We start from the raw sequence: 25965 nt of genomic DNA, 5'->3' as shown, positions 1-25965 counted from the left end.
TGTTCATTTCAATTACCACCACAAAGGCACGTCTTGCTCTGCGTTCCCACCACGCGTGAGGCCACCTCTCCCCTGTGCCACAGGATCTCTCCGTTCTTCCATCCCCGCTCTCCATTGGGCGGGGAAGAACACTACAAGGAACAGGAGGTTATTGTGCAGAAGACTCTCAGGCCGGAGCAGGGGGCTCCCTCCTCTGACGCCGCGGCCGGACTCGGCCCTGAAAACCCCGCGGGCCGAGCCGCACCCGCGGTTCGGAGCGATCCCCTCACGCGGGCAGGGAGCGTCCGCCTCGCCGGGCGGAGCGGCCTCCCGGGAGCCAAGGGCTGCACGGGGCGGAGAGAACAGCCGGTCAGCGGGAGCCGGACGGAGCTGCCGGGGCGGGCGTCGCCTCTGGGAGAGCTCCGGCCAGCGCCGGCCCCTGCCCGTAGCTCCGCGCGGCCTCCGAGCCGCGGGCGGCGAGGCCCGGGGGCGGCACCGCCCGACGGGCGCGGGACGTGGCGGAGCGGGGCGGGCCGGGGCCGCGTGGCTGCCCGGCGTGGAGCGGGGCTGCGGAACGGACACGCGGGGCGGAGATGCGGAGCGGGGCGGTGGGTGCGCACCGGCGGGCGGGCGGGAGCGGGGCGGGGCGGGGCGGCCCCGGGCCCCTTTGTTCGGCGGGAGGCGGCGGCGCGCCGCCCCACCGCTTTGTCCGCCCTGCCGGCGGGAGCCGCTGGTGCCGGTGCGCCGTGAGTGGGGCCGGGGAGCTCCCGGGGGAAGCGGGCGGTGGGGCAGGGACGGCACCGCGGGCGGCGGGAGCCCCCGGCGCGGGCCGGGGCCGCGGGCGGGTGGGACCGCGGGCTGGGGGTCTCGGAAGGGCCGGGGCAGCTGGGCTGGAGGCCCTCGGGGCGCTGGAGTCGGTGGGACCGGGGACCCTGAGAAGGCCGGGGTTGAGGGCTGGGTCCCAGGGGGGCAGGGGTCAGTGGCACAGCGTCCCCAGATGGGCAGGGCCGGTGAGCCCAGGGTGGGATGCCTGCTGCTGTGCCCCTGGGCAGGGGAAGCTGGGGCTCGCAGGCAGGGCAGAGGGGACTGGGAGCCCCACGCGGGGGGACGGGGGTCGGTAGGACTGAGGGGTAGGTGTAGGGCCGAGCCAAGGTACAGGGTACTAGTGCTGACTCCCAGCATGGCCGGGAGGCCCTGGATGGCTGTGCTGCTTTCAAAACTGGCCTCTGGACCTGCCCGGCATAGGGGACAGGCTGCAGGTAGCTCTGCCCTGCCTATGCCCACTACTGCTGCCATCACACGTTGCCAGCCATTCCCATGCCACACTTCCATAGCCACCACAGCAATGCCACCCTCTGTTTTTGCTTTCCTTGGGCTTGGTACCTGTCGTGGTTTGACATAACCTGGGTTTTGGTTCCTGGAGCTGTCCTCTGCCTCATCCTCTCACCTTGTTCTTCACCCTGGTGTCAGGGTTGTGTGCTGCTAAGACTAGGGTAAAGGCAGACACAAAGCATCCACCTTCCAGGGAGGTGGTGGGGGAAAGGGGCTCACACCTGGGAGACAGGGCAGCAGTGAAATCTTGCAGGGCGTATGACCACAGGAGGATGGTGGCCCTGATGGCTGAATTTGGGTCCCTGGTGCCAGCCAGCCTGTGCCACCTCCTGCAGCAAGAGCTTGTGCTGGACGGACTCTTCTCCTTAGGTGAGGTTGGTCGGGAGGCTGGCTGAGCTTAATGTGAAAGATCCTCTTATTCTGGACAATAGTGGAATCAGTGCAGCATCAATCATCATCTGCAGGGACATGCCGAGGCTGGCAGGGGCTGCTGGAGGCTCTGTGTGGACACATGCCCTCTGCTCACCCTGGGCCATCCCTGCCACCTGCTGCCCTGGCTTGCATCATCTTGTGCACAAGCTGCTGAAACCAGGGGTGACAGTGGGTGGTGTGGGTTTCTTGTGTCTTTGGCTGGGAGAAGTGACATGGTCCTTGTAATTTCCTCCCCAATCTCTAGTGTCAGCTATTTTGCCAGGGTTTTGTGCAATTCCTTGGCTACCCCACACTGCCCCTTGCTATCACTATCCTGTCCCCGTTCCATCCCTCCACCAGCCCTTGCCTTGGAGCTGCAGGGTGCTGTGAACACTGGCCACTGCAGCCTTTGAAGGCTGGGTTCCTGCAGGAGAGAGGGCACAGCACTGAGGTCTGGTGGGAGAGTGATGCTGCATCTCTGCTGGCCCTCAGAGGAGTGAAGGGGACCTGGCTGATTAGCATGTGGTGGGGGATGCACTCTGGAGACCTGCCCCCCTCAGCCAGGGCTCAGGGCGGGCAGCTGAAGTGGGCCAGTGGAGCTGCCATGTGTAGTCTTCCTCCAGTGGCCTGTGGACCCTCGTGGGAGGGTTTGAGTGCTTTCACAGGGTGTGACACTGGTTAGGGACCTGTCCAATGCCAGGTGGGTGCTGTGTCACTAGGGGAGAAGGAAGTGGTTCTGCTCCTGTCTGTCCCCTCACAGTTCCTAGCTGGTGCTGCCCTACACTGGTATGTTTGCTCTGGTTGTGACTGTGCTCACTTTTCCCCTAGATGTGTCCCTGCAAGCAACCAGGATGTCCCAGCCTTTCCCCATTGCCTCCACCCACCTGGCTGGCGGCAGGGTGGGAGCAGGATGCAGACAGGAGCACAGGGAGGCGGTGCTGAGCAGGGAATAAAGTATTGGGGAGGCAGCTTCCTGAGCGGGCCGTGTTTATGGATCTGTGGGTAAGGGAATGGACACTGGTGCTGGAAGAGGAGGCAGGACAGAGCTGGGCTAGCAGCTGGCGGGCTTCAGGGTCCTGGTGAGGTGCACGCAGATTTGCTCAGTGCCTCTTTGCCTGGCCCTTCCTTGCAGGATTTGAGTCAACTGCCTGGCCAGGATGAGCTGGAGTTTCCTGACGCGGCTCCTGGAGGAGATCAACAACCACTCGACCTTCGTGGGCAAGATCTGGCTGACCGTCCTCATTGTCTTCCGCATCGTGCTGACGGCCGTGGGGGGAGAGTCCATCTACTACGACGAGCAGAGCAAGTTTGTTTGCAACACGCAGCAGCCGGGCTGTGAGAACGTCTGCTACGACGCCTTTGCGCCCCTGTCCCACGTCCGCTTCTGGGTCTTCCAGATCATCATGGTGGCGACGCCGTCGGTGCTCTACCTGGGCTTTGCCATGCACCGCATCGCGCGCATGCCTGAGTCCTCGCGGCGCCGGCCACCGTCAGCCCGGCGGGCACGCATGCCCGTGGTGCGCCGGGGAGCCGGGCGAGACTACGAGGAGGCAGAAGATGACAATGAAGAAGACCCCATGATCTTTGAGGAGATCGAGGTGGAGAAGGAGAAGAGCCCAGAGGGCGGAGAGAAGCACGATGGCCGGCGCCGTATCAAGCACGACGGGCTGATGCGCGCCTATGTGCTACACTTGCTGTGCCGCTCAGTGCTGGAGATGGTTTTCCTCTTCGGGCAGTACCTGCTGTACCGCTTTGAGGTGAGCCCCTCGTACGTCTGCAGCCGCAGCCCCTGCCCACACACTGTCGACTGCTTTGTCTCCCGCCCCACTGAGAAGACCATCTTCCTCCTCATCATGTACGCCGTCAGCGGGCTCTGCCTCTTCCTCAACCTCTGCGAGCTCTTGCATCTTGGTGTGGGGCGCATCCGTGATGCCCTGAGCCAGGCTGATGGCCCCCCGCTCCCAGCTGGTGACAGTCCCGCACCACAATACCCCAAGAAAGCCCCCAGCGCCCCGCCCACCTACCACTCCCTGAAGAAGGAGCTGCCGCAAGCCCCACTGACCAACAGCAAGCTGGACTACCGGGAGAGCCTGGCCCAGGGGCGCTTCGCCCTGGCTGGAGCTCCCCCGGTGCACGAGCTGGACCGGCTGCGTGAGCACCTGCGTCTGGCCCAGGAGCACCTGGAGGTGGCCTTCCACCTCCAGCCCCCGCCACGGCCCCCCAGTCCTGCCCGCAGCAGCAGTCCCGAGGCCAACGGCATCGCCGCCGAGCAGAACCGCCTCAACCTCGCCCACGAGAAGGGGACCGCCGCCTGCGACAGGACCACGGGTGAGCCGGGAAGGGGGATGGATCCTGCCCACTGGGGTGGAGGCGTGGGGGGCTGCCCCGAGGCTCCCCTGGAGAGAGGATGCCATTCCACCTGAGGTGGGTGCTAACCTGCTTTTTTGCTCCCCACAGGGCTGTGAGTGTCGCCAGGAATGGCAGCGGTGTCTGCTGGAGTGGCTGCCACTGCCACCGTGGGATAGGCGTCCTGCCAGGAGCGCAGGGCAAGGAATGCCACACGCCTGCCCAGCGGGGCAGTCTGGGCAGCCCTGTCCCGGTGGGCAGCAGAGGGTTCAGGGGCCATGGGGTTCATTCCTACTTAATTTTCAGAAAGGGAATATCTTATTTTTGTACGTTTTTATAAACTCATCAACATGTGCACCCTGGCATTTTTATACTCCATCCCAATCTCCACTCTGGGCCTGTGCCCCCCATCTCCTGTTTCACCCACGTTTCCTCCTCCCACACCCATTTTCCCCAGCATGTTGTCCTCGCACCTCCCTGTGCCCCCCATGCCCTCTACCACCCGTGGCAGCACCATCTGATGCTCTGCATGTGCTGGTGATTTTGGTACTGCCCCCTGAGGTGTGGGTGACTTAGGGGAGCAGGCTGTGGGGGTCTGGCTGGCCAGGCCAAGCTGTGGGACAGAGTCCTGGGCTGGCATTACTCTTAGAGGGGGTGGGAGGGGTCCTGGTGGCACTGCGCTGCCACAAAATGACTTTGTGGCCTAAGGGGCTGTGCTGCACAGCATCCTGGCATGGGGCTATGAGTTGCGTGGCTGGCCTGCTTGGAAATGTCTGTGCAGAGGTCAGGGACTGTTGTTCCCACTGCCTCCGCCCTGTCCTGGCAGGCTGCCCTTGGACCAAAACTTGTCTCCTCCCACTCTGGCTGTGGGGCTGGGACCCCCCTGCACGGAGCCAGACTCTGGCCTCACAGTGTGGGGACGTGGTGCCCCGAGCTGGGCTCGGCCAGGAGCCAGTGGAGCATTCCTCATCATCTCAGCCTGGGTCACATGGGGACTTTTGTAGCGTTGTTTTTTACTCGGAAATGATTGTCACTGTTTTTTTTTTCTTTTTCTTTTTTTTTTAATATCTATATTAGTAAAGGCTGAAGACGTTTTGTACTGAACCGCTGCATCCGCTCATTCGGGAGGAAGGGGTGGGAAGGGAATCCTGCCGTGGGTGCCTTGGGACCTCCCTGCTGCCCGGGGTGACTCAGTTGTTCCTGCCGTGAGGAGGCGGCTGTGGTCGGGGCAGCCGTCATCATCGTCATCATCCTGCCGGAGAGGGATTGCACTGGCCACATTCCTTTTTGGCCCTGTCACTGTCAAGGGGCCAGGTGAGGGGCTTTCCTCTGCCTCCCCATCCTCCCACCATCCCCATGTCTCCCCAGCCCCCTGCTGCCCCCGTTGCTGTACAACTGTTGCCCAGAGCAGAAAGGATGTTGCTCTGCTCTGTACACCCCTGCCTGGGGCAGGATCAAACCCAGCCACACCCTGCCCATTTTCATTTTGGCCAGCATACTCCAGTCCCTTCTTTGGTACCCCAAATCGGAGCTGGATGCCTCTAACAGTATTTGCCCATCCCCTAATTTCTCCATCTAGATAGAAGCAGACATTTCCAGGCTGCTTTAGAAAAGGGAACAAGTTTATTTCACTCATCCCATTTAGCTTTCCAACAAGCCATGCTGCTGGGAGAGGGCTCACTTGTGGTGCCACGTGTGCTGCCAGCCCTGCCACCAGTGTGAGGTTCTGGCATGGGCTCACCCAGGAACATCCTGATCCTGCTGCAGCAGCCTGGCCCTGCCTGGAGCACAGGGGAAGCTGTTGAACTCTGCAGCAGGAGGAAGACACCAACCTTTGTGGGGTGCAGAACTGCAGGAGGGAAGCAGGTAGAGAGAGATGAGGGTTGCAGACAGCAGCCTGGCTTTGGCAGGACACTGATGCCTTTGCCGTAGGTTGTGCCTATCCATGCCCCGCCATGCCCTGATTTGCTCTGAGCTGGGACTGGCCCTAGGGCTGGTCTGGCAGTGTGATGGTACCAGGGCCAGCCCAAAAATCTGCCTTATACAGGGGAGGGCAGTACAGCCAAACTCCCCCATCCCAGCGGCCAGGGTTCCACTGGGAAAGCAACTCCTCCTGGGTGGGATCACAGTCCGGGGCTGGGCTGCAGGACGCCCTAGACACAGGTGCAGTCCTGGGCCAGGATGTTGGGCACCGTCTCGTACTTGAAGGAGTAGCCGCCGTCGGAGGTGGTGCGGACGCGCAGGGAGCGCATGGTGCCGGGCAGGGCAGTGCAGCAGAGCTGCACGCCCAGCCGGTGGCTCAGCCCGTGGCCTGCCGCGCAGCTCCCGTGGCAGTAGTGGAAAACAAAGCTGCTGGGATGCACGATCCACTTGTCCCAGCCCAGCTCCTCGAAGGAGATGTTGAGGGAAGCCCGGCGGCAGTTGGTGTGGGCAGCCAGCTCCTCAGATGGACGCTGCAGCAGGCTCAGGGCGGCTGGGGACCAGGGCATGGCAGAGCGACGAGCCCTCTCGCTGCCCTTGGCCCGGGTGGTGGCCACCAGGAAGGGCATCTTGTCCCCTTCAGGCAGGCAGGGGCAGCCAGGGCAGCGCACCAGGAGCACAAAGAGCGGCTGCCAGAGCTGGGGCAGCAGCACTGGGGCCAAGTGAAACACTGTCCAGTGCTCGGGTGTCCGCTCTGCCATGGCTGTCACCGGCACCCGGCCCTGAGGGGACAGGGTCAGCACGTCAGGGAAGGAGTGGTTGGGGGCAGCCGAGGGGCCCGTGTAAAACCAGAGCTGGGCAGAAGTCACCACACGGCTCAGGGTGTGTGCCGAGGGCTGGAAGAGGTAGGTGAAAATCCCTTCTTCCTCCAGCAGCTTGTCTGGCTGTGTGGGCTCACAGGGAACGTCTGTGGGGGGGAAAAGATGATCAGGGTGTGCTCCCAGACCTGGGGAGAATCCCCGATGCCAAATGGCAAGTGGGATGTTGCAGAGGTCCCTGGAATGCTGGCAGGGCTCCTGGCTGCTGGCATAGGCTGTGGCAGGATGCAGAGGAGCCGGTGCTGTGCAGCAGCTTCTGTGCTGTGCCCCACAGCTGATCTCTGCTATGCTCTAGGCTGGTCCATTACTGTCACCCCTGTCCCCCAGTATCCTCCCCCATAGGTGGTTGTCTTGCCCCTTTCCCCCAGAGTCCACATCATGCCCTGTCCCCCAGCATTCACCCCATAGCTGGTAATCCTGTCCTTTTCCCCCACCTCTGCATCCTGGCCCATCTCCCAGTCCTGTCCCAGAGTTGGTCATCCTGCCCCCTTTTCCCCAGCATGTACATCCTATCCCATCCCCCAGCATTCTGCCCCATCTGCTGTTATAGGTGGTCATCCTGCCCCATGCTTCAGCATCCTGCCCTGTCCTTTAGTATCCCAACCCATATTCCAGCATCCTGCCCCATTCCCTAGCCTCCCACCCTATTCCACTCCACTCCTCAGCCCTCCCATGTCTCCACATTCTGCCTGGCCAGCTGTTTCCCAGCCTCTCAGCACCCTCTTGTGCTGCCTGTCCCTCTGCTGTCTGTCCTGAACTCTTCTGCCTGTCCCTGCCTGCCATACCTTTCCATCTCCTGGCTCTCCACCAAATCTCACTCATGCCCATGTCCCAGCCTGGCATACCTTCTTCCCCTTCTCCCACGGAGCACCACATCAGCCTCTCCATCCTACAGCATCTGCATTACTCCAACCCCCCACCCTGCTTCACCCTTTCATCAGGATGTTCTCACCTGTGGCAGGGAATAAGATCACCTGGGAGGTGTCCTCCAGCTCCTCTGGCTCCACTTCAGTGTTTTCAAGGACGTCTCTCCGGTGTACCCTCCTTGCTTCCATCTGTGGCTCCTCCTGGAGAAGGGGGGGACTCAGATGTTCCAGGACCCGAGCCCGCACCTTGGCCAGGATGAGCTGCCGGTCGGTGCCCGCCCCGGTGCAGCTGGCCAGGGCGGCGGTGGGCAGCATGGCAGGCAGCAGGTGCAGGAGCAGCAGCATGGCCGTGGGGCACACAGCAGGGTGCTGGCTTGGGGGGCTCTGCCGTGGGCTTCTGCCTGCCTGCCCAGCCCGTCTGCCCACAGCGCTGCCCCCGGGGCAGGGTGGCATTGAGATCTAGCTGCCACTGACGCAAACGTCTGCTCGCCGTGAATATTATCTCTGAGCTGTGAAAGCGCTGAGACGTCTGGAATGCGAGGACTGCAAGGACAGTGTGGTCTGGGGGGGCCGGCGCCCGGGCAAGGGGGTGTGTGTGGGGGCTGCTGGCGGGAGCGGGGCGTGCGTGGGGCTGGGGAGGCCGGGCTGTGGGCAGGGTGGTGCCGGGAGCCCAAGCTGGCAGGGATGGAGGGGGTGCCTGGGTGAGCTTTGCAGCTGCTGATGCCAGGTGCTTCCCATGGCGGAGGAGTTGAAGGTCTAGGGCTTCTGGGGAGCTAGTGGGAAGTGACAGCAGTTGTGCACGGCAGGGAAATCTGGGCAAGGACCTGGTGGGGATCAGAGGCCTGTGAGGCTCTGGCATGGGGGAGGCGCTTTGCAGGTGGCAGTCCCCAGGGCAGCCAAAAGTGAGGATGGGGCCTTGGAAAGGGCAAGCTGAGGAGCAGAGTGGTTGTGGCATCTCCATGACAGTTCATGACATCTCCATGACATCTCCATTACAAGACTGGCAAGATCCTGGGGACAGGAAGCAAGAGGGATGGCAAAAGGTCCCTGCTCTACCTGAGGCTGCAGAAGGCTGGAGAGTGGAGAAGAACAGATGAGACTTTCAGGGGGAGAAGAACAGATAAGACAGGGGCAGGCCAGCTGGAGACCCTGCAGCAGGTCCAGGAGAAGGATCCTAGGGGGCTGTTTGGGCTGTCCAGCCATGGCTTGGCTCACAGGGTGGGAGTTGCAGGAGAGGCATGGGCTGTAAGGAGACCCAGTCCCCTTCCTCTCACCACTGCCTGAGGGGACAGTGCCTATCCACTAACCCTGCATGCGCTGTGGATGGCGGGCAGTCTGTGCATCCCCTCTGTGCCTCTGGCAGCTCCGTGTCCTGCCCATCCCATCCCATATAGCCTGGCATCTCATGCAGCATCCAATGCAGCACATCCCCCCATGCAGCATGTCCCGTGTGACACGTCCTGTCTCACTGCAGTCTGGTGTCCAGCTCAGTGTACAGCACACCATGCACCCTGCACCCCATGCCACGCTCTCCACAGGGCACGTTGTCTCTCGCTGCTGGCTGAGGCAGCACAGAGGCGCAGCCAGGCCTGCAGCACCCCTGCAGCTCTCTGGGGTGGCTCCTGCTGGGCTGCTATACATAGGTAGGCCAGCCCAGCCTCGGCGAGGCGCTGGACGGAGCAGGCTCACTCTTATCAACCCCGCGTGTCATCAGAGGGTATTTTTGGGGACAGCAGCTGCAGGCATTTGTAACATTTGGTCCCTGCGCACTGACACCCAGAAGGGGAGCTGGGGGAAGAAGCAGGAGCTGGGTGCCGGCACTGAGAGACACAGGGGAGAGGTGGCAGAACGAGGTACATGAGTGGGGCAGGGGACTGGGCTGGGGGGCTGCCTGGGGCAGGGAGGGTGGTTGGGGAAGGGAGTGGTTGAAGGGTGCAATGGCGCAGCCGAGCCATCAGAGCTGTCCAGTTTGTGTCCAAAGGAGCTGCTGTGGGGTGGCCCACGGGTCAGGGGCATGTGGATGGAGAGATGAATCTGAATAGATGCACTGTCCCAGGGGTAGGGCTGTGGGAGGAGAAGCTGGCCACAGTCCCTGTCGCTCCTTGGGGACCAGCTCTCTCCTACCCTCTGGCTCATTCAAGAAGTATTTTTGTTTCCCCTCCCCCTGCCTGAGCAAGTCAGAGACGACCCTGCCCCAGTCCCAGCCATGGTGTGGGCAGAGGGTGGGGTGCACTCAGCGGGGAGAGGCACAGAGCGCCCTGCCCTGGCGGTGGGCACGGTTACCCACAAAGCCAGGGATGGAGGCAGTGCCCTTCCATAGCAGGACCCACCTCCCTGGCTTTCAGTTTTCCCCTGGGGTTGATGATTTCCAGCTATGGTTTTGAGTGCACAAGGGCTGGATCCTGCCTGTGGGACTACTCTCTAGAAGGGGGACCCCTTCCCCAGAGCCCCACTTCGCCCCAGGGCACTATGCCCTGTGGGGTGGCCGCCCGGCACAGGGGGTCCCCTGCCCACCCAAGTCGGGGAGGAAGTCCCAGCCCGGGTCCAGCCGGGGCCTCGCACCCGGGACAGCCCCGTGTCAGCACCTGCCCGCTGAGCCGGCCCAGATGCTGCAGGAATGCGGCTCTGCCACCACCCGATACTGCAGGAATGTGAATGCCCGGCGGGTGGGGAAGGGGCGGGCGGGGGCCCTTTTGCCTTCGCTGTCCCCCAGCCCCAGCACCCAGCAAGCAGCTGCCTATGCTCCCTGTCTAGGCAGGGGTCCCCCACCGCTGGAACTGGAGTCCCCTCTGCAACCCTGGGAAAGGGTGCAAGTGTCTCAGACCCCCGGGGTGCAAAGAGCCATATTTTGTCACCTCTCCTATTGCCTTGGGCTGGGAAATGGATGGTTTGGGTGACACTGGGGCAAATCCAGTGGGGCTGCACTGCTCCAGATAATGGGGATGCTCAGGGGGTCCATGATGGGGATTTTGTGGGCCCCTCCTAGCTGGGGGCTCCACACTGGTCCATCTCTCCGATGGAGCCTGAGCCTCCACTGTAGTCTGTCCGTACATCCCCCCAGGGTGATGGTCCCTGCTGCTGCTCCAGCCAGCTGTCTGCCGTGAGCCTGGGGAGTTGGTGATGGAGGGGTTCGGGGGAGCCCCCAGGTTCCTGGCCTATCCACGTGCCTTCACCGTCCAAAGTGGCACCAATGCGGTCCTGAGCTGCCAGATCATGGGTGATCCCCAGCCAAGCATCCTCTGGGAAAAGGACAAGAATACCATCGAGCCCTCGGGCCGTTTCCATATGGAGTCCAAAGGGGACCTGTACAGCCTGCTGGTGTCCTGTGCCACCCCCGAGGACAGCGGACTCTACGTCTGCAGGGCCAAGAATAGTGTTGGCGAGACTTACGCTGCCACCGTGCTCAGGGTAGAGCCAGCGGAGCCGCGAGAGGGGGAGGGATGCTCAGGCAGTGTCGCACCTGCCTTCCTCATTGCCCCCTCGTCCATGCGGGTGTGCCGGGGGGAGGACGTGATGTTCACCTGCAGGGTGTCTGGGCAGCCCTGCCCTGTGCTGGAGTGGGAGAAGGACGGGCACAAGCTCTCCGAACTCTTTGAGAGCAGCCACTTTGCAGTGGGGCAGAAACCAGAGGATTGGCATTTCCTGAAGCTGTTTGGTGCCCGGCCCCAGGATGGGGGAGTGTATGTCTGCCGGGCACGCAGCGGCTCCCAGGAGGCCCTGGCTGCCGCCGTGCTCCTGGTTGAACCCCAGGCACTGTTGGACGGGTTCCCCAATGGCTCCACTGCCCATGGTCCCGAGGTACTGGCGGAGCGGCAGCGGTGGCGGCGGCACGCAGCGGGACGGCGCATGGCACCGGAGACCTGGGTGCCCAATGGCATCGTGCCAGCCAGGGTGCCAGGGGCCAAGGCATTTGCTGTGAGCGCAGGGAAGCACGCCAAGTTTCGCTGTTATGTTACTGGCAAGCCCAAGCCAGAGATTATCTGGCAGAAAGATGGTGAGCCCCTCGCCCCTGGCCGCAGGCATCTCATCTACGAGGACCGGGAGGGCTACTTCATCCTCAAGGTGCTGTACTGCAAACCTCAGGACCAGGGGCTATACATGTGCACTGCTTCCAACACTGCTGGCCAGACCCTCAGCGCAGTGCAGCTCCAGGTGAAAGGTAGGAACACGTCCAAAGAGTGTCAGAGGTGGCCAGGCTCTGGGGGGCTCAGGGAAGTTTGTCTGGCAGGGGTGTGTCTGTGTGAGAGCCCAGCATCACGGGGCTCCTTCCTGCCCTGTGCAGCCAGGGTCACCCCAGGCTCCTCAGCACAGAGCTGTGGGCTGGAAGCAGGGGATGCTGGGCTTCTCCAGGAGCTGTGTCCTGCTCCATGTCTCTCTTTCCTTGCAAACAGAGGTGTGGCTTCTCGGATGACTGCAGGTGTCCAGCCACAAACAGGGAAGAGGGACAGTGCCTTGGTGACAAATTCCCCTGGAAGTGCTGAGTGATTTTGGCAGCCAGCCCTGCAGGGCACGGCTCCAACAGTCTGCACTGGCAGCTGCCCAATTCCCCCCCGAGCCATCCAGCCAGCTGGGGACAGCCCATGGCTGGGGTTACCCAGGAACCGGTACAGCCCCTGCCTACACCCCACTGCTCCCCTCCACTGAGATGCCTGCTGCAGTATGCTGGCTTCCATGCTCCTGCATCCCCCAAAACTCCTGCTGAGATACTGGAGGCATCCCTGTGTCCCCCCAGGCTGTGCCCTGGTCCTCCCTGCTCTGGGATATGTGCTTGTCAAGGCAGTGTCTGTCTCATGGAAGCCAAAGGAGAGGGCAAAGGAGGGACAAGGGTTTGCTGCTCTTTGTGAGCTGGGATCATCTTGAGCAAAGGGCTGACAGTGGATGCCGTACCCCACGTGCCCTAAGCTCCTGTCTCTTCCTGTGGCAGAGCACCGGCTGCGGTTCCAGGTGCAGCTGGCAGACGTGGAGGTAGCAGAGCGGGAGGATGCAGTGTTGGAGTGCCAGGTGCCACTGGAGACGATCCCCACCTCCTGGTACCTGGAGGACCGAGAGCTGCAGCCCAGCCACAAGTACGTGATGGAGGAGCAAGGGGTGGTGCGGCGCCTGACCATCCGCGATGCCCGCATCGATGACGACGGCATCTACCTCTGCCAGATGAAGGACAAAGGACGCAGCATTGCCGAGGTCTCTGTCCGAGGTGCGTCAGGTCTCCAGTGGCACAGCTTTGCCTTCCTATTCCCCTCCTTGCCAGCGTCCTCACTGCTCCGTGCATTTGCCTTCCCTCCACTTGGCTGGTGCCTGCTGCTGCCCCTCCTCCACCTCCTCCTCCTCTCCCACCTCAAAGAGCCCATCCCGGTCCCCAGAATTCCTCCCTGGCCCTCATGTATCTCTTCCCATAGGGGTGATTGTGAAGCGACTGCCACGGAAGCTGGATGTGATGGAGGGGGAGAATGCAGTTTTCTGTGTGGAGACACGAGATGTGGTAGAGGGCAGCTGCTGGAGCCGGGATGGGCTACAGCTGCGGGAGTCACCCCGCACCGTGCTTAAGAGCTTCAGCAGGACACACCTCCTGGTGCTGGTGCACGTCACCCGCCAGGACGCGGGCATCATCTCCTTCACTGTCGGGGAGTCACAGACATCCTCCCAGCTCCGAGTCAAGTGTAAGCTCCTGAAGGGGTCCTGTGTCCTCTCTCCTGCCTGTTCATGAAGGGTGATACAGAAGAGGGGATGGCATAGGCAGCCAATATGCTGGGGGTCTGATGCAGCAATGTGTTTTATGGGAGGGGGGCTTTGAGCAGAACTCCAAGATCCTAGCCTCACAGGCATTCACAAACCCCTGCAGCCAGCAGCATGCTACACGGGAGCAAGACCATCCTCTCCATCAGAGAGAGAATCCCCAAAGAAACAGGCTGTTATCCCCACTTAGCACTTCTATCACCCCACCTAGAGCCTCACTGCCATCCCCAAGCAGGCAACGTGGGCTGTAACTTGCAGGTGTGAAGCACGACCCTCCGAGTGCACCAGTGGCAGCTGAGATGAGTGTGGTGGAGACTAACACAGCTCTGCTGACTTGGTGTCCCGCGCCTGACTCCCACCTCCGCCCCGCCAGCCACTACCTGCTGGAGCGTCGGGAGGCAGCGGGAGGGGAGTGGGTGCAGTGCCTTGCCACCGACCTGCCCAGCTGCGTGCGGGTGCTGGGTGACAGCGTGCCTCGCGAGGCCGACTACTGCTTCCGCATCTCTGCCACCAACAAGCACGGCAGGAGCAGCCCTGTGGAGTTCCCTGGATCTGTGCATCTTGGTGAGGAGACAGGCAAAAGCTGGGATGTTGTGCCGCAGTGTGCTGGTAGTCAGTGCCACTGGGGCTCAGTCCGACTGTGCTCCAGCCCCAGCAGCTCGTCTGGAGAGGGGTCTGCAGGACACGTGGGTGAGGGACGGTGAGGATGCACAGTTCTCCCTGGAGCTGTCAGCTGCAGTGCATGGATCCTGGTTCCTCAACGGTGCCAAGCTGGGTGAGGAGGAGGATGCAGGCGGCCGGTGCAGTGTACAGCGCCATGGGATGGAGCACTCGCTGCTGATCCGAGGAGCACGACTGGTTGACAGTGGGGCCCAGGTCACCTTTGTGTCTGGTGGTGTGCGGGACTCAGCTATCCTGCATGTGCAAGGTGATCAGGGCACTCACCCTGGGATCCTACCAGGACCCCAGCAGCAGGGGCTGTCATGCTGAAGGATGCTTCTCACCGCTCCTAAATGTCTCTCAGCCCCACAGGTCCGCATTGCCCCAGTGTCTGAGGCTGAACGGCTCCGAAACGTGCCAGCAGGGATGCCTGTGCTGCTAGAGTGCCAGGTGTCCACCCCGGATGCCCCTGTTTGCTGGCTGAAGGACGGCAAGGCCGTGCCCCTGGATGACGTTATCGCGGTGCAGGCAGAAGGCTGCGTGCGGAGGCTGCTGCTCCGCTCAGCGTGTCCCTCAGACACTGCTGTGTACACCTGTGACGCTCGGGATGATGCCGTGAGCTTTGTGGTGACTGTGACCGGTGAGCTGGGGACTGTGTGTGGGAGCCTGGCCCCTACCTCCTGACAGTGCTCCTGCCCTGCTTCTTACCCCCATCATGCGGCTGAAAGCTGCAGCTAGTCATGTTGAGGCCCACATTATCCCTGGCAGAGGTGCCGGTGAGGATCATCAGCTCCAATGAGGAAGCCCCCCACGCCTACGTGGTCGGACAGCGCGTGGAGCTGTGGTGCCAGCTGTCCCGCCCGGCAGCCCCAGTGCACTGGTACAAGGATGGAGAGGAGGTGGAGGTGGGTGAGAGCCTGGTGCTGGAGCAGGAGGGGCCACAGTGCAAGCTGGTGCTGCCCTGCGCTCAGACACAGGACACAGGAGAGTTTGTCTGTGATGCTGGTGGGGACTCTGCCTTCTACACCATCACTGTGGCAGGTGAGTGTGATGCAGGAGGGCTGGTAGGGTCTCAGGGGGCTTTCTTTGCCAGTGCAGGATGCCACAACGCGTGTGCTGGTGTCAGTATTGCTGTCACTTGCTGCAATGGGATACTTGTCAGACATGCTTTTGCTCGGTGCTCCCCAGCATTTTGGTTGGCTGCTCAGTTGGGGTCCTTGTGGGACTCAGACCAGCTGCCAGAGGGAACAGCTCGCTCAGCCTGTCTGAAACACTAGAGCACATGAGAGCACCCAGCACCTGCACACCAGGGTGTTTGCCGGACTTCTGCCATGGCTAGTAACCAAGCCCTCCTCCAAGGTCCTAAAAATAGTGGGCCCAGCACCTGGCATGGGATGACTCATGGTTGGTCATTGCTCTGATGGACAGTGTTAATTGCTGACCTGAAAATTAGCAGTTGCCTGGAGACCGATGGCTGGGTGGTGTTTGCTGGATGGGAGCAGGGCTCAGCATCCTGTGGCGGCTGCCCCGGCTGTGGAGCAGTTGCTGGCATCACTGGCTGGCAGAGGATAATGAAAGCTGAAAGCAAGTGAAAGGCTTCCCCTTGCTGGCCCCAGAATCCACATCCCACAACCACGGGAAGGCAACCAGGGGCAGAGCTAAAGCCCAGTTGAAAGGTGGTGTGACCACAGTGGTAAAGCCTCACTGTGGTGTTAACACATGGCAAAGGGCCAAAGTTGATGGCCAAGGACTTGGAGTGAAGGTAGGATGAGTGATAAGAGATGCTGAAGAGTCAGTGGAGTGGTGGCTGCTGGAAGGGTGAGGAAGGGAGGGGGTTTTAGTGAGATAAAGGCAAAATTGTCAGTGGGAAGGACAGGCAGCATGGGCTTTGGGAAGAGGCAGGAGGTCGTGTACTATGTGGGAGTGTGGGGCATGGAGAGCTCTGCTTCCCTAGAGGGGGAGAGGGAACACCATCTGCTGAGGCTCAGACTTTTGGCTGAGCAGCTTTGCATCACTTTGACAGAAGGGTCTTAGGGAGGCTATCTTGGTTCAATCGGGATTTGGACATCAATGTCACCAGCAGGGCTGGGGGTGGGTGTCTGGAGGCTCAGGCTGACACCTCTCTGGCCCAAGTGCCAGGCTGGCTGCTGCAGCCAAGCACTGTGTGGCATGCTTGGGTTTCCCTGAGGCATCTCAGCTATCCCCCATAGGGCTGTTGTGGCATGTAGCCTGCCTGCCTCAAGCTCGGCCATCCCCAGCAGCCGCTGGGTTTTCTGTCAGCTGTTGAGCACTGGAGCTCCCTCAGAACTAGCGAGAGACTGTGGCCAGAGCGATGCTGCCCGCTGAGGGCTGGCACATTATCCCCTCACTTCAGTGCTGCTCAACATCTCCAGCCGCACCTCAGCGATGTGATTGCTTTTAGCAGGTGCCGGGAGGGAGGGAGGCAGCCGCCCGCCGTTTGATCAGGGAGCTGGGCGGATGCAGGCTCAGCGTGCGGCAGGTTAATCGCTGCGAACTGGCGCCGCACCGCTGCCGCACGCTGCGGGGCAGCGGAGCGCTGCCGGGGCTGGGCAGCGCGGCTGGGAGCTGGCTGGGAACCTTCCACCCGGCCACACCGCATGGAGCAGCTGCGGGCTGCGAGAAGGGCAGGCTGCTGCTGGCCCACCATCGTGCCCAGAGCCGGCTGTGCCTCCAGCCCGCACGGAGCCGCGGGCTCGATGAGCAGCACGGCACAGTCCAGGCCGCCACGGCTGGCTGCAATGTGCGCGGCCAGGCAGGCACTGCTGGCTGTAGGTGGCATCCTGAACTTCTCCCAGGAAAGAGGAGGGCTGATCACCTAAAATTTGCCCTGGGAGCCCTTCTGTCTTTAAAGCTCTGACTCAGTTCAGAAGGGCAGTGTGAGCAGTGGCACACATTTTATGTAGCAAATTAATGGTGATTTTAGTGATGACTGCAATCCAGAATTGAGTGCTGGGTCCTGGTAAGCTGCAAGCAAACCACATGCCTGTGCCACAGTATAAGCAAATGCCACGGCTGAGCCATGACAGAAATGCTGGCTGGCACCTGGTGGCCTCTGAAATGGAGAGACAGGCAGAGGGGAGGGCACACCCTGGAAAAGCAGCTGCAGGGGCTGGTGCTGGCACCACAGACAGTGGTTATCAGTGCTGGAGCTTGCCTATATGCATCCTCCCTCCACAACCTTCAGCTCCACCACAGGGCAAAGCAGGGCAGGTACCACGGGAGCAAGGGCACGGCAGCAATTTACAGCCGGTCCAAAGCCTGGTGCTCCTCCTGGTTGTAATGTGTGAGAAGAAGAGGGAGACCCAGGCAGGATGGTCCAGAAGTTTGAGCTATGTAGAATGTGGATGATGTGGTGCCTTCCAGCCTTAAAGCCAACAAGTGATGAAGCCATCACTCTGCACAGGGCTGTGACGGCCACCATCACTGCTCTGGTCTTTATGTCCTGGCTGAGCGCCATGTCTCTCCATGACAGAGGAGCCAGTGAGGATTGTCAGCTCCAACGAGGGGGCCTCCCACACCTATGTGGCCGGACAGCGTGTGGAGCTGTGGTGCCAGCTGTCCCGCCTGGCAGCCCCAGTGCACTGGTACAAGGACGGGGAGGAGGTGGAGGCAGGTGAGAGCCTGGTGCTGGAGCAGGAGGCGCTGCAGTGCCGGCTGGTGCTGCCCTGTGCCCGGCCACAGGACACAGGGGAATTTGTCTGCGACGCTGGTGGGGACTCTGTCTTCTACACAGTCACCGTAGCAGGTGGGTACAACAGACACCTACATCCCACTCCTCCTCCTCCCTCTGCCCCAGCTCCTTGCTCACACTGTGGCTTCAGCACCTCAGCTACCTCTCACCTCCTTGAGAGCAGTTCCTTGCCCATGCCCCTGGGTTGGAAGGGGATGTGGTCAGGAGCGTACAAGCTGGTCTGTCTCCTCCCAGAGCTCTGTATGACACTGCCCCCCCACACTCCAGAGCACAACCAGCCACCTGCCTCTGGGTGATGCCATCTCACCCCCCGACCCTGCTGTTCCCTCATCTTGCAGCTAGCACCACTGCAGGGCTGAGATATCCATGGCCACTGCTGCCAGGGCAGGTGGGATGGGAGGCCAAGTGATACAAGGTCTTGGTCCTCTCAGCCCTGAAGATCTGCCTCACCCCAGTGCTGGAGGCAGAGCAGCTCCAGGAGGTGCTATCAGGGCTGCCCTTGGTGTTGGAGTGCCAGGCATCCCCTGCAGATGCCCCTGTCCACTGGCTGAAGGACAGCGAGGCCATGGTCCCAACACAGGTCCTGGCCATCTGCTCAGAGGGATGCTCCCAGTGCTGCAGCTGCACTGTCTGACTCAGGGGTGTACACGTGCCATGCCAGGGACGATGCTGCCAGCTTCAGGGTGACTGCGAGCAGGGAGCTGCCCAGGGGATTCCTGTCCTCACATGGGACTCACCCAGCACCACACCTGAGCCCTGCCATGTCCCCAGCAGAGGCACCAGTGAGGATTGTCAGTTCCAACAAGGAGGCCTCTCACTCCTACGTGGTCGGGCAGCGCGTGGAGCTGTGGTGCCAGCTGTCCCGCGCAGTGTCCCCGGTGCGCTGGTACAAGGACAGTGAAGAAGTGGAGGTGGGCGAGAGCCTGGTGCTGGAGCAGGAAGGGCTGCAGTACCGCCTGGTGCTGCCCTGTGCCCAGATGCAAGACACAGGGGAGTTCGTCTGCAGTGCCAGCGATGCATCTGTCTCCTACTCCATCTTGGTGGCAGGTTGGTGGCACAGCAGGGACATCCTGTAAAGGGCAGCACTGCCCCAGCTCTGTGTTCTGGGGTTCCCAGCCCTGCTCCCCGCCCTCAGCATTGTGGATAAGGGCATGCAGTTGCACCTCTGTGCCCACTGCCCCTGCCCCTGAACAGCTCTGACCTCTTTGTACTGGGGTGAGAGGATGTAGCTTCCATACAGCCCCATGGGGACAGGGACACAGGCGACAGTAAATAGACACAGCAGAGCCAGGAGCAAAGCAGTGAGCAGATCTCACACTCTCCCTCTACATCCCCAACAGAGCCACCAGTGAGGATCCTGCAGCCTCCACAGCGCTCTCTGGAGCTGCTGGTTCAGGCCCCAGGGTGTGTGGAACTGCGGTGCGAGCTCTCTGCGCCGGATGCTCCCGTGCACTGGTTCAAGGACGGGCTGGAGGTGGACGAGACTGATAACCTGCTGCTGCTGGTCGAGGGGGCCTGGCGCTGCCTCTTCATCCCCAAGAGCAGTGCAGAGGATGCAGGCGAGTACATCTGTGAGACCAAGGATGAAGCCGTCTCCTTCGATGTCAAGGTGTCAGGTCAGTGGAGGTGCTGATGTGCTTCTGGCCACCAGTGGATGCCCATCCACTGGGCCACCCTGCACAGGAGCTTACCTGGGGCTGGCAGCAGAGGAGCGCCCAGGGCTGCGTTGTCCCTGCGCTGCTTTGCATCACAGATGTGCCATACCTGCAGAGCCTCCGGTGAGGATCCTGCAGCCCTGCAGACCTGTCCCTGTCATGACGGTGTCCCCGGGGGAGACGGTGACACTTTGCTGTGAGCTGTCCCGTGCGGATACACCTGTGTGCTGGGCAAAAGAGGGTGTCAGGCTCGAGGCTGGGGGCAGCCTGGTCCTGGAGGAGGAGGGTGTCTATCGCCGGCTGCTCATCCCTGCTGCCCAAGCTGAGCACTCTGGAAAATACACCTGTGACACCGCCAATGACACAGTGACATTCACCATCCAAGTGTTGGGTGAGCATGAGGGTAGGGAAGAGCCTGGTGTGGGGCACTGGGTGCACAAACCCCAGAGACCTCAGCTCTGTTGGTGCTGGATGCTGCAGATTCGCTGGTCAGGATCCTGGAGAAGGATGTCCTGCTGACCCACCGGCGTTGCCAGGCCATGGAGGACCTGGTGCTGGAGGTGCACCTCTCGCACACCCATGGGGAGGTGAAGTGGTACAAGGATGGGGAGAAGCTGCAGGACACGGGGCGTGTGAGGCTGGAGGAGGACGGGGTGCGCAGATCCCTCGTGATCCTGGGCGCTACAGGCAAGGATGCTGGGGAGTATCTCTGTGACACTGGTGATGACAGTATCGTCTTCTTCATCACTGTAGAAGGTGAGCAGGAGGTCCTGGTGGGGATGACCAGGGGGACAGAAGTGGGGTGAGTCTGTGGCTGCTGCCAGGGTGGTGTGAGGCTGGGCTGGGTGGCAGCGAGCACAGGGAGGCTGGTGAAGGGCACATGGGGAGTGGGTTGCATCTGTGTGGTGGCCCTGTGCTGCTCAGCTGCAGCCAGAGGAGTCTGGACAGGGTCTGGTCATTGTGATACCCAGCACAGGCTGCTTTTGTGGTGACAGCCCATCTCTCCAGTCCCAGAGCCACCAGTGACCATTGTGGGCAGCACAGGCACCGCGGTACATCGCTGCCTGGTGGCCGGGGAAGACCTGGTGCTGGCTTGTGAGCTCTCTCGGCCCGACGCCATCGTGCGCTGGCTCCGGAATGGCCAGGAGGTGCATCCAGGTGAACGGGTGCAGGTGGAGGCCCGCGGGGTGCTGCGACAGCTCACCATCAGTGGGGCACAGCCCAGCGACGCAGGGTGCTACATCTGTGATGCTGCCAGCGACCGCATGGTGACAAATGTGGAGGTGTCGGGTGAGCTGGCTCAGAGCCACAGGGACCCCCAGAATGGTGGGATCAGGCCACAGACACAAGGGGAGGGGAAGCCTCTGTGACCCTGCTGATGCAGAGGACAGGGTGGCAGCATGGCAGGGAAGGGTGGGAGCCCTGTCCCCAACCCTACAGGAGCCATTGGTCAGAAAGAGACATGTCAGGGTCGTGGCGAGACATGTCCCTGCTGCCTCCCCCAGCCAGGGGCTGTTTAAATTTAGCCTTGGCTGGCTCCCAGGCGCCGCTCCTCCTGCTGCGGCTGCCAAAGGCTGAGCTCAGCCTGGACCCTTATCAGCCGGAGATGGAGGGCTGTGCAGGGTGGGAGGGGGCCTGCTGCAGGCGGGTGTCCTGACTCCTCAGCAAGGTGTTCTGGATGGGGGAGTACAATGAAATTAATGGTGCCAACATGGCAGCTGTGCTGCCTACAGGGAGTGATGTGGGAGTGATGGGCTCTGCTGCTGCCCCTTCCCTGAGTGAACCCTGAGCTGCCAGACCTCTCCATCCTGCATGCTTGCCTCTCTGGGACCCCTGGCTAGTCCCACCCTGACCCCCAGCCAGCCCCACAGCCCTTCTGCCTCACAGTGACTCACTGAGGGATCACCTCTCCACTTGAAGCAGTCCCATTCCTGCACTGCCCCACATTGCAGGGACATCCCTGAACCCTGCCTTGTCCCCTGTGCCCCTCAGCCCGGCCTGTGTGCATTGTCAACAAGGAGGAGGCACAGAGCCCACTGGAGGTGCAGGAAGGGGACAGTGTGACGCTGGTGGCTCGGCTGTCCCCGGACACAGCAGCAGTGCAGTGGCAGAAGGATGGGCAGATGCTGTGCTCAGGTGGGCGGCTGCTGGTGTGCAGCGAGGGTCCCACACGCAGCCTCACCATCAGGCAAGCGGAGCTGGGTGATGGTGGTATCTTTCTCTGCGACGCCGGTGATGATGAGGTGCATTTCACACTAAGAGTGAAAGGTGAGCCTGGAGGTGTCCCTCGCCCATGCCAGGGGCAGGAGCAGTCTCATCCTGCCTCACACTGGGATGCTTGGCACCCCTATCCCGTACTGGTGCCACATGCAGGGCCACAGCTGAGCCCAGCGCTTCTCCGCCAGAGGCACCCGTGCTGTTCGTGAACAAACGAGAGGAGCAGGAGAAGCTGCTGGTGCTGGAGGGCGGCAGTGCCGTGCTCTCTGCCATCACCTCCACGGAGCGATCCGATGTCACCTGGCTGGGCCCGCAGCAGGCGGCAGTGGCCGGCGAGCGCTGCGAGCTGCGTCGGGACGGCCGCGTCCACAGCCTCGTCATCCACAACGTGGCCACGGAGGACGCCGGCACCTACACCTGCCTCTCACCCCACGACCAGATGCAGTTCGACGTGAACGTCCGAGGTGGGCGGCAGGGGGGCAGTGGGGGTGCCCGGGGATCCCCCTGCAGTGGCAGCGGGTGCTGATATGGGGGGCGGGTTGCCTGTGCAGAGCTGCGGGTGAAGTTCCTGCGTGGGCTGTCGGACGTGCGAGCGCGGCAGGGCGAGCGGGTGGTGCTGTGGTGCGAGCTTTGTAAGGCGCGGGGCGACGTGGTGTGGCGGAAGGACGGGCGGGTGCTGGCGCCGGGCCCCCGCCGGCAGATGACGGCAGAGGGACGGGAGCGGTCGCTGGTGCTGAGCCGCGTGGAGCCCGGGGACGCCGGCGAGTACTGCTGCGAGACCAACGACGACCAGACCCTGGCGACGCTGACGGTGCAGGGTGAGCCCAAGGCTTCCCCACCACCTGGGGGAATCCTGTTCCATAGGGGTGGTGCGGATGCTGGCACGGTGATGTCAGGATTGTAGGGATGCTCAGCATCTCTGCGTGACAGGGGGTCCCTTTTTTGCTGTGCCCTGACAACCTGGCTGTAGTCCCCAGGGTGGTGGAGATTATCATGGAGCTGCAAAGCCTGACAGTGCTGGAGGGGGAGGATGCCACCTTCAAGTGCCTGGTATCCCCCGAAGACGTGGCTGTGACATGGCAGCTGAATGGCCAGCCCGTGGTCCCCGGTGAGCGCCTGCTGGTGTCAAGGAGCGGGCTGTGCCACAGCCTCACCCTCCGGCAGTGCCAGACAGGTGATGCGGGCACTGTGACAGCCAATGCCGAGGGGCTGGTGAGCACAGCTCGGCTGAATGTACAAGGTGAGGGGGAAGGAGAAAGCTGGGGCTCGGCCCAAGGCACAGCCCTGGGGCCGGCTGCTGACCCAGCACACGGGCCGTGCAGAGGCAGAGGTGCTGTTTGTGCGGAAGCTGCAGGATGTGGTGGCAGAGGAGCAGGGGGACGTGTGCCTGGAGGTGGAGGTGAGCCACGAGGCTGCCGAGGTGCAGTGGCTGAAGCAGGGCATCCTCCTTCAGCCGGGCAGCAAGTACCTGCTGCAGGAGTCGGGGTGCCGGCGCACCCTCACCATCTGCTGCCTTGGCCCTGCCGACCGCGGCACCTACCGCTGCGAGAGCCTGCACGACCGCACACAGGCCAAGCTCCACGTGGAGCGTGAGTACCGGGCTGCGGATGGGGATGGAAGGCAATGGGGCTGGGAATGGGGACAAGGAGGACACCCAACTGCTGTAATGGGAGCATGTGGGCAGAGCTAGTTCTTGGCTGGAAGGGGTGCTCAGACAGGTGGGTGTGTGGGCAGGGGTGGGAGTCCAGTACAAACAACTGGATTTAGATGATCACCCCAGCAAGCACAGACTGGGAAGCCAGGGGCTCTGTGGTGGGGCAGACACCTGCTCACAGACATGGGACCTTTACAGCCCGGAAGGTGTCGATTCGGACACCACTGGCAGATGTGGAGACTTTTGAGAAGGAGACAGCCACCTTTCACCTGGAACTGTCTCACCCTGGCGTGACCGGGGTCTGGACACGGGACGGCATCCGGGTGAAGCCCAGCAGCACGTGCCGGATCAGTGCCACAGGCTGCGGGCACAGCCTGACACTGGAGAGGCTTGCACTGGAAGACTCAGGCACCGTCACCTTCACTGCTGACACTCTGCGCTGCAGTGCCCACCTGCGTGTGCGGGGTACGGTCCCTGGGGCAGGCTGGGGGGTGTGTGGCACCGGTGTTATCTGACCTTAAGCTGTTCTGTACTGGGAGACACCGAAGCTGAGCTGGGCCACCCAGGGCACATGTGTTCCCCTGTCCTGGACAGGGGTCATAGCGTGCTGGCAAGTGTCCCCCTGTCCTCAGGGAAGAGATGTGAGCTGAGCAGTGGGGACACCCAGCTGGGTCCAGAGCCAGCTGGAACACTACTGATGAGTGCTTGCCCATGGGTGGTGCCACTCTCACCCCATGCTGAAATGACCCAGCCATAGCTACTCTTCCCTGCAGCCCCAAGTCCACGCCTTTGTCCTATTAAGCCTTCCTGATCTGTGACCTGCCTCCTCAGAGCCTCCAGTCACCATGGTGAGGGTCCCGCGAGACCTGGGGGTCCCAGAGACAGGGGTCGCCAGCTTTGAGTGTGAGCTGTCTCGCCCCAATGCAGAGGTGAAATGGTTCAAGGTGAGGGTTCACCCTAACCCCCTCCAGCAGCACCTGGCCATGTCCTCCTCCTTGTTTTGTACCCTGGCTGCTGCCCTCTCTGCCAGGGCTGCAGACAATGCGGAGGGGCCAAAGCAGTGGGGTGCTGCCTGTTTGCTTCCATGCAGGACGGGCAGGAGCTGCGGCCAGGGCCCAACTGCCGCATCTACTCGGCGGGACGGCGCCGCATCCTGCAGCTGAGCCGCTGCGAGCTGACCGACGCCGGCAGCTACACCTGCGATGCAGGTGACTGCCGGGCCTCCGCCATGCTGCATGTCCAGGGTATGGTCACCCAGCTCCCAGCAGCGTGTACACCCCCAAACCCTACACTGCCTGCTCCCCTCATCCTTGGCTGCCCCGGCACCCTGTCCATTACCTGCAGAGCGCCAGGTCCACATCGTGCAAGAGCTGCAGGACGTCCAGGTGCAGGAGGGTGACAATGCAGTCTTCACCTGCGAGGTGTCACATGGGGATGTGAAGGGCGAGTGGTTTCGGGACGGGGAGAAAATCAAGGTCTCCAGCACAGTGAAGATACGGCAAGAAGGTGGGGATGCAGGTGGCTCCACACCTGATTTGGGGCTGGGATAGGGCAAATTCAAGCAAGGGGAGTTTGTGTAGACAAAGAGGGGTCCCTGCCCCCCTGCTTACTATGGGTGTGCATTGCTGTTGCCTTGAGCCAGCCTCTCCCTCCCCAGGGACCCGGCATTTCCTGCTGTTCTGTAGTGTGCGCCCTGAGGACAAGGGACTCATCCGCTTCACAGCCAGGACAGTCACCTCGGAGGCCAGCCTGCAGGTGGAAGGTAGCAGTGCGGGCTGCGAGGTCTGGCTGGGCTCCAGCACCGGGGCTGGGGTGTACCAGGTCAGCTTGCCGTGTCCCCATGGAAGCCCGCTCACCCCACGGTGCTGATACCTTGCCCCCACCTACCAGCACTGCCAATCCGGATTGTGAAGCCACTGCGGGACAAGACAGTGCTTGCGAGGCACAAGGCGACGCTGGAGTGCACCGTGTCCCACGCCCGGGGCCGGGTGCGCTGGCTCCGTGGGGACACCGAGATCTTTGCCGGTGACAAGTATGAGATCTGCAATCTGGACTGCTACCGCACACTCATCATTCACCGCGTGGGCCCCGAGGACGAGGACTCGTACACCTGTGATGCCTTCGATGACCGCTCCACTGCCAGGCTCCTTGTGGAGGGTGAGTGGGCACTAGAGGGGCACCATTAGCAACTGCCAGTGCTGCTTTGCCTTCCAGTAAAGAGACACCAGAACCCGTGTCCCTGTCCCCCATTGCTTGCAAGAGTCTGAGCGCTGGCCTGGAGGGAGCAGGCTGGTCAGGGGTCCGCTCCTCCTTGTCTGGGGTATGCCTTTTGTGTGCCCCAGCTGCTCTGGCAATGCCCCAGCTCACTCTGACTCCCGTTGTTCCCACAGGGAGCTAGAAGCCAGGACACAGTTCTCAGGGCCTGCATACAGACTGACGGATGCTACTGCTGAGAGATGGGGTCATGCTCCCCCTGGCATGGACAGACACATGGACACCATCTCCAGCCTACTCCAGCTTCAGGCTCTGCATTAAACAGCCTTTTTTTCTGACATGGCCTCCTCCACACCAGCGAGCTGGGGTCCCGTTAAGAGAAAAGGTG

General features: G+C 62.0%; 3 protein-coding genes across 7 annotated transcripts; 2 read left to right on the top strand and 1 right to left on the bottom strand.

The window, feature by feature from the left end:
• Window positions 1–150: 150 nt before the first annotated feature.
• LOC100219825 (gap junction gamma-1 protein) lies at window positions 151–4425 on the top strand. Of its 4 annotated transcripts, none has more exons than XM_030277373.4 (3): window positions 151–587; window positions 2855–4050; window positions 4180–4425. In XM_030277373.4, exons 2-3 carry the CDS (start codon window positions 2880–2882, stop codon window positions 4185–4187), a joined length of 1179 nt encoding a protein of 392 aa, XP_030133233.4. In that variant the 5' UTR covers window positions 151–587; window positions 2855–2879; the 3' UTR covers window positions 4188–4425. The 4 variants fall into 4 exon arrangements, with proteins under 4 accessions (XP_030133233.4, XP_072788228.1, XP_030133232.4 ...); XM_072932127.1 differs by having other exon boundaries at window positions 151–591; XM_030277372.4 differs by lacking the exon at window positions 151–587 and adding an exon at window positions 615–718.
• Window positions 4426–5672: 1247 nt separating this feature from the next.
• On the bottom strand, window positions 5673–8295 carry INHA (inhibin subunit alpha). Its single transcript, XM_002196414.5, has 2 exons — window positions 7819–8295; window positions 5673–6955 (listed from the first exon to the last, which is right to left on the bottom strand). The coding sequence occupies exons 1-2, from the start codon at window positions 8183–8185 to the stop codon at window positions 6222–6224; spliced, it is 1101 nt and encodes a 366-aa protein (XP_002196450.5). The 5' UTR covers window positions 8186–8295; the 3' UTR covers window positions 5673–6221.
• Window positions 8296–9475: 1180 nt separating this feature from the next.
• On the top strand, window positions 9476–25915 carry OBSL1 (obscurin like cytoskeletal adaptor 1). 2 transcript variants are annotated; one of them, XM_030277370.4, is made up of 26 exons: window positions 9476–9585; window positions 10794–11891; window positions 12657–12926; window positions 13129–13389; window positions 13724–14029; window positions 14115–14393; window positions 14490–14765; window positions 14894–15166; window positions 17619–17891; window positions 18612–18884; window positions 19178–19453; window positions 19608–19883; window positions 19973–20248; window positions 20501–20782; window positions 21485–21760; window positions 21898–22173; window positions 22261–22527; window positions 22680–22949; window positions 23032–23298; window positions 23562–23828; window positions 24195–24307; window positions 24454–24607; window positions 24708–24869; window positions 25021–25125; window positions 25254–25520; window positions 25754–25915. In XM_030277370.4, exons 2-26 carry the CDS (start codon window positions 10853–10855, stop codon window positions 25759–25761), a joined length of 6792 nt encoding a protein of 2263 aa, XP_030133230.4. In that variant the 5' UTR covers window positions 9476–9585; window positions 10794–10852; the 3' UTR covers window positions 25762–25915. The 2 variants fall into 2 exon arrangements, with proteins under 2 accessions (XP_030133230.4, XP_072788227.1); XM_072932126.1 differs by having other exon boundaries at window positions 18609–18884.
• The last annotated feature ends 50 nt before the right edge of the window (window positions 25916–25965 follow it).

The sequence above is a fragment of the Taeniopygia guttata genome, chromosome 7 (assembly GCF_048771995.1).
Source record: "Taeniopygia guttata chromosome 7, bTaeGut7.mat, whole genome shotgun sequence".
Classification (NCBI taxonomy): domain Eukaryota; kingdom Metazoa; phylum Chordata; class Aves; order Passeriformes; family Estrildidae; genus Taeniopygia; species Taeniopygia guttata.
Note: the sequence above shows the minus strand (reverse complement) of the source record. Positions and strands in the feature narration are given on the sequence as shown.